Below are 6673 nucleotides of genomic sequence, written 5' to 3'. Positions count from 1 at the left end.
GGGCCCTCCAGCCTGGCTGAGGAGCTTAAAAAGAACCAAAAAAGGGTTAAAAAAAAAAAACAAAAAAAACAAAAAAAACCAAACCAACAACGAAACCAAAACTTAAAACCCCAAATCAGCTGCACAATCAGCTGCTGGGATCGAGGGCAGGGGGCTCACAGCAGCCCCGGGAGGGGGCGTTGAGGCAACAGCAGCGGAGGAGAGAGAAACGCACTTGGTTGAATAAATATTTTTGGGGGGGTTTGGGCTCGGGGCGGGCCCCGCTCCGTCCCTCACGTCTGGTGCACCTCGTGGAACATCAGCTCCCGCGGGATTCGCGTCTCGGGCCCGAAATTTTTGGCCGCTCGGCGCTCGAAGGCGGCCACCATCTGCTTGACCACCTCGTCGAAGAACACGGTGGCCAGCTGGGAGTGCAGCAGGGAGCGGAACTCGAAGGAGATCTGAGGAGGAAGAGGAGGAGGAGGAAGAGGTGAGGGTGGGTGGGTGGGTAAGCTCCGCCTTCCCCCGGGGGGAGCCGGGCCGGGCTCGTACCGAGAAATCCACGGTGCTGGTGCGGGGGTAGCCGGGGATGCCGGGGCTGAAGCGCCAGTTGGTCTCCAGGTGGTTGAAGAGGCGCCCGTCGGTGCAGACGGCCTGGGGAGGGAGAGACGGGGGATCAGGGGGGCACCGGGATCATCCCCGAGGATGGGAAACACTCCCACATTCAGCCCGGCCTGGGGAGGGAGAGACGGGGCATCAGGGGGGCACCGGGAGCCACCGGGATCATCCCCAGGGATGGAAAACCCTCCTGGGTCCAGCCCAGCCTGGGGAATGGGAAATGGGAGCTCAGGGGGGCACCAGGAGCCACCGAGGAGCACCAGGACCATCCCTGAGGATGGGAAAACCCTCCCAGGTCCAGCCTGGCCTGGGGAGGGGGAAATGGGAGCTCGGGGAGCACCGGGATCATCCTCGAGGATGGGAAACTCTCCTGGGTCCAGCCTGGTCTGAGATTCCCCCTGAGCCACGTCCTGGACACCTCTGAATTTCCCTGGGCACTCCCAAAGCCTGAGAGCTCTTTCCATGGGGAAATTCCAAACTGAACTGCCCTGGAACGACCTGAGGCTGTTTTTCCTTCTCCTGTTCTTCCCTGGGAGCAGATCCTGAGCCTGTTGTCCCATCAGGGAGTTGGGTGAAAATTTCCCCCTGAGCCTCCTTCCCTCCAGGCAGTTCCAAAGCATGACCAGCTTTTCCAGGAGGAAATTCCTCCTGATGTCCATCTTGACCCTCTCCTGGGGGAATTTGGAGCTGTTCCCTCTCACCCTGGTATTCTCTGGGAGCTGATCCTCACCCTGCTCTCCCATCAGAGATTTGTGGGGTGAAAATTCCCTCCTGATCCTCCTGTTCTCCAGACAGTTCCACCACCTTTGCCAGGAGGAAACTTTCCTGGTGTCCAACCTGAACCTCTCCCCTGGGAGCAGATCCTGACCCTGGGGTGAAAATTCCTCTCTGAGTCTCCTGTTCCAGGCAGTTCCAAAGCCTTGACCACCTTTTATTCCTGCTGGTGTCTACCCTGAACTTCTCCTGGAGGAATCTGGAGCTGTTCCTTCTCCTCCTGCTGTTCCTGGGAGCAGATCCCAACCCCACTCTCCCATTGAGGACTTGTGGGGTGAAAATTCCCCTCCTGCACCTCTTTCCCTCCAGGCAGTTCCAAAGCTTGACCACATTTTCCACGAGGAAATTCCTTCTCATGTCCACCCTGAACCTGGGGCTGTTCCTTCTCCTCCTGCTGATCCTGGGAGCAGATCCCGACCCTCCTCTCCCATCAGGGACTTGTGGGGTGAAAATTCCCCCCTGATCCTCCTTCCCTCCAGGCTGAGCCCCTTCCCAGCTCCCTCAGGGTTCCTCCAGAACCTTCTCCAGCCCGTCCTGAGCTCACCTTGACCAGGTGGGGCCGCACCAGGGTGACGATGGAGGTGTAGCGCTCCAGCACGGGCGGGAACCCCACCTCCAGCTGGGCCTTGAGGTGGCCCTGGCGCCGCGACACCACCACGGACTTCTTGCACCAGGGCACGAAGTTCTTGTAGTCCTCCACGTTGGCCACCACGTCGTACATCTCCTGCATGGAGTACCTGAAAGGGACACGGACGGGTGGGGTTGGGCTGGGCTGGGATTGGGGTTGGGTTGGGGCTGGGGTTGGGGTTGGGTTTAGGCTGGAACTGGGGTTGGGGTTGAGTTGGGGCTGGGGCTGGGGCTGGGTTTAGGCTGGGATTGGGGTTGGAACTGGGGTTGGGGTCCGGGCTGGGCTGAGGTCAGAGCTGGGGTCAGGGTTGGGATTGGGGTCAGGGTTGTGGTCAGGGCTGGGGTTGGGATTGGGGCTGAGGCTGCTATTGGGGCTGGGATTGGGCTTGGGCTGGGGCTGGGGTCTGAGTTGGGGTTGGGATTGGGGATGGGGTTGAAGCCATGATTGGAGCTGGGGCTAGGGCTGGTGTCAGGATTGGGGTCAGAGTTGGGGCTGGGACTGGGGCTGAGGCCGTGACTGGGGTCGGAGTTGAGTCTGGGGTCAGGGCTGGGATTGGGGCTGGGCTGGGCTCTGAGTTGGGGCTGGGATTGAGATTGGAGTTGGTGTTGGCCTGGGGCTCGGACTGGGATTAGGGTTGGGGTCGGGATTGGGATTGGGGTCTGGAGCCAGGGCTGGGAGCCCAGTTTGGAGCCCAGTTGCAGCTCCCAGCCCAATCCCAATCCTAACCCCAGCCCTGACCCCAACCCCAGCCCCAGTTTTGACCTTAACTCCAGTTCCAACCCCAGCCCCAGCTCCAATCCCAAATCCTGCCAAAATCTCGGGGGCTCCCTGACCCCAACCTTGACCCTGACTTTAACCTCAACCCCAATCCCAGCCCCAAACCCGGTCCCAATCCCCACCCCAGCCGCCCCGGCGTCACCCACCCGATGATCCGTCTCTCCGAGTACTCCTTGCGTTTGTTGCTGAGGCTCAGGAAGCCCCGGCTGGGCTGAGCTCGGGGCTCCCAGGCCGGGACGGGCCGGGCCGGGCGGGACGGGCGGAGCCCGCACGGGAACGCGTGCCTGGGGACACAGCGGGGGGCGCAGGGTGGCACCGGCAGCGCCGGGACGTGCGGCAGCCCCAGGAGCACCTTGGGGCCCTTCCTGAGCTCTCAAATCCTCCCAGAGATTCCCAAATCCCTTCCAGAGATTCCCAAATCCCTTCCTGAGCTCTCAAATCCTTCCAGGGATTCCCAAATCCCTTCCAGAGATTCCCAAATCCCTTCCTGAGCTCTCAAATCCTTCCAGAGATTCCCAAATCCTTCCAGAGATTCCCAAATCCCTTCCAGAGATTCCCAAATCCCTCCCAGAGATTCCCAAATCCCTTCCAGAGATTCCCAAATCCCTTCCTGAGCTCTCAAATCCTTCCAGAGATTCCCAAATCCCTCCCAGAGATTCCCAAATCCCTTCCAGAGATTCCCAAATCCCTCCCAGAGATTCCCAAATCCTTCCAGAGATTCCAAATCCTTCCAGAGATTCCCAAATCCCTTCCAGAGATTCCCAAATCCCTTCCAGAGATTCCCAAATCCCTTCCAGAGATTCCCAAATCCCTCCCAGAGATTCCCAAATCCCTCCCAGAGATTCCCAAATCCTTCCAGAGATTCCCAAATCCCTTCCAGAGATTCCCAAATCCCTCCCAGAGATTCCCAAATCCCTTCCAGAGATTCCCAAATCCCTCCCAGAGATTCCCAAATCCCTTCCAGAGATTCCCAAATCCCTTCCAGAGATTCCCAAATCCCTCCCAGAGATTCCCAAATCCCTCCCAGAGATTCCCAAATCCTTCCAGAGATTCCCAAATCCCTTCCTGAGCTCTCAAATCCTCCCAGAGATTCCCAAATCCCTTCCAGAGATTCCCAAATCCTTCCAGAGATTCCCAAATCCCTCCCAGAGATTCCCAAATCCCTTCCTGAGATTCCCAAATCCCTCCCAGAGATTCCCAAATCCCTTCCAGAGATTCCCAAATCCCTCCCAGAGATTCCCAAATCCCTCCCAGAGATTCCCAAATCCTTCCAGAGATTCCCAAATCCCTTCCAGAGATTCCCAAATCCCTCCCAGAGATTCCCAAATCCTTCCAGAGATTCCCAAATCCCTTCCTGAGCTCTCAAATCCTTCCAGAGATTCCCAAATCCCTTCCAGAGATTCCCAAATCCCTTCCTGAGCTCTCAAATCCTTCCTGAGATTCCCAAATCCCTCCCAGAGATTCCCAAATCCTTCCAGAGATTCCCAAATCCCTCCCAGAGATTCCCAAATCCTTCCAGAGATTCCCAAATCCCTTCCAGAGATTCCCAAATCCCTTCCTGAGCTCTCAAATCCTTCCAGAGATTCCCAAATCCCTTCCAGAGATTCCCAAATCCCTCCAGAGATTCCCAAATCCCTTCCAGAGATTCCCAAATCCCTTCCAGAGATTCCCAAATCCCTTCCAGAGATTCCCAGGGCCCTCCCAGAGCTGCCCAAGTCCCTCCAGAACCTCACAGGCCCCTCCAGAGCTTCCCAAATTTCTTTCAGAGCTCCCCAAATCCCTCCAGAACTACCCAGGCCTCCTCCAGAGCTTCCAAATTCCCACAGAGTTTCTCGGGTCCCTTCCAGAGCTTCCCAAATCCCTCCAGGGCTTCCCAAATCCCTCCCAGCCATCCCAAATCCCTTCCAGGGCTTCCCAAATGCCTCCAGGGCTTCCCAAATCCTTTCCAGTGTTTCCTAAATCCTTTCAGAGCTGCCCAAGTCCCTCCCAGGCTTTCCAAATCCCTTCCAGGGCATCCCAAATCCCTTCTAGGGTTTCCCAAATCCCTCCAGAGCTTCCCAAATCCCTTCCACACCATCCCAAGCCCCTCCAGACCATTGCCAGCCCACTCCCACCTGGCCTGGGTCCCTTCCTGATCAGCTCAGATCCTTCCAGTCCTTCCCTGGTCCTTTCTGGACTGGCCCAGGTCCCTTCCAGACCATCCCAAACCCCTTCAGACCATCCCAGGTCCCTTCCAGACCATCCCAAACCCCTTCAGACCATCCCAGGTCCCTTCCAGACCATCCCAGGTCCCTTCCAGACCATCCCAAACCCTTTCCAGACAGCCTTAGGTCCCTTTATGACCTTCCCCAACTCCTTCAGACCATCCTAAACCCCTTCCAGACCAGCTCAGGCTCTTCCCAGACCATCCCAGGTCCCTTCCAGACCTCCCCAAACCTCTTCAGACCCCCCCCCCCAAGCTCCTTCCAGACCATCCCAGGTGCATTTCTGACCTTCCCAAACCCCCTCAGACCGTCCCAAACCCCTTCAGACCATCCCAAACCCCTTCAGACCATCCCAAACCCTTCAGACCATCCCAAACCCCTTCCAGACCATCCCAAACCCCCTCAGACCATCCCAAACCCCTTCCAGAGCACCTCAGGCTCTCTCCAGATGTGCCCAGGTCCCTTCCTGAACTTCGAGGTCCCTTTCTGACCTTCCCAAACCCCTTCAGACCATCCCAAGCCTTTTCCAGACAGCCTTGGGTCCCTTCCAGACCATCCCAAACCCCTTCCAGACCATCCCAAACCCCTTCCAGACCATCCTAAACCCCCTCAGACCATCCCAAACCCCTTCAGACCATCCCAAACCCCTTCCAGACCATCCCAAACCCCTTCAGACCATCCCAAACCTCTTCAGACCATCCCAAACCCCTTCCAGACCATCCCAAACCCCTTCAGACCATCCCAAACCTCTTCAGACCATCCCAAACCCCTTCCAGACCATCCCAAACCCCCTCAGACCATCCCAAACCCCTTCCAGACCATCCCAAACCCCCTCAGACCATCCCAAACCTCTTCAGACCATCCCAAACCCCTTCCAGACCATCCCAAACCCCCTCAGACCATCCCAAACCCCCTCAGACCATCCCAAACCCCTTCCAGACCATCCCAGACCCCTTTTAGACCACCCCAAGCTCCTTCCAGACAACCTTGGGTCCCTTTTGGACCATCCCAGGTCCCTTCCTGACCTCTCCCTGTCCCCTCCCGGTCCCTCCCGCCCTTCCCGAGCCCCTCCCGTGCCGGGAATCCTCCCCGGTGCCGCTCCCGGGGCAGGAGGAGGAGGAGGAGGAAGGCCGGGAAAGCCGACCCGGGGACAGCTGATCCCGGCGGGGACAAGCGCCCGGTGCCACTCCCGGGGCTGATGCCGCCCTCCCCACCGGAACCACCGGGTGCCCGTGTCACTGTCCCCGAGCAGAGGTCACGGCCGCGGGGACGCAGCCGGTGCCGCCTCTCCCGGTGACACCGGGGCTCGGTTCCGCCGTGACCCCCCGCCCACAGTGTTCCCACACCGGGTTCGCTCCAAGGTCAGCCCCTCCCAGCCCTGTCCCGGTTCCTCCCTTCCGGTGGAACCGGGACGGGACCCACCGGGATCCCCGAGCCGGTCCCACCGGGACCTCCCGGTTCCGACAAGGTGCCCCAGGATCACCGCGCTCCGTGGGGACCGGGAGCGCTGCCAGGCCCGGAGGAACCCCCGCAGCACCATCGCCGCCCCGGGCCCGCCCCGGTGCCCCCGGGGCCGGTGTGACCTCCGGGTCGCCGCCGCCGCCGCCGCTCACCTTCCGGGCGGGGCCGCCGCGGCCCGCAGGCGCTGCCGCGCCCCGAGCTGGAGGGCCCCGCGGAGCCGCCGGGCCGCCAT

At 59.6% G+C, this 6673-nt stretch overlaps 1 protein-coding gene across 1 annotated transcript; it reads right to left on the bottom strand.

Annotated features, from left to right (window-relative positions):
- Positions 1 to 213: 213 nt before the first annotated feature.
- LOC134434068 (coenzyme Q-binding protein COQ10 homolog A, mitochondrial-like) lies at positions 214 to 6673 on the bottom strand. The gene is made up of 5 exons (XM_063182765.1): positions 6594 to 6673; positions 2923 to 3141; positions 1916 to 2108; positions 532 to 633; positions 214 to 440 (listed from the first exon to the last, which is right to left on the bottom strand). The coding sequence occupies exons 1-5, from the start codon at positions 6671 to 6673 to the stop codon at positions 273 to 275; spliced, it is 762 nt and encodes a 253-aa protein (XP_063038835.1). The 3' UTR covers positions 214 to 272.

Source organism: Melospiza melodia, unplaced genomic scaffold (genome assembly GCF_035770615.1).
Source record: "Melospiza melodia melodia isolate bMelMel2 unplaced genomic scaffold, bMelMel2.pri scaffold_317, whole genome shotgun sequence".
In the NCBI taxonomy this organism is placed as follows: Eukaryota; Metazoa; Chordata; class Aves; order Passeriformes; family Passerellidae; genus Melospiza; species Melospiza melodia.
The sequence above is the reverse complement of the archived record's forward strand: the minus strand, read 5'-3'. Positions and strand labels throughout refer to the sequence as shown.

Coding starts and splice junctions, on each gene's coding strand:
- LOC134434068 (XM_063182765.1), bottom strand. CDS start 6,673: ATGGCGGCCCGGCGGCTCCGCGGGGCCCTCCAGCTCGGGGCGCGGCAG. Junction 3,142..6,593: donor GCGGCGGCCCCGCCCGGAAG/GTGAGCGGCGGC, acceptor TTGAGAGCTCAG/GAAGGGCCCCAAGGTGCTCC. Junction 2,109..2,922: donor TCGGAGAGACGGATCATCGG/GTGGGTGACGCC, acceptor TGTCCCTTTCAG/GTACTCCATGCAGGAGATGT.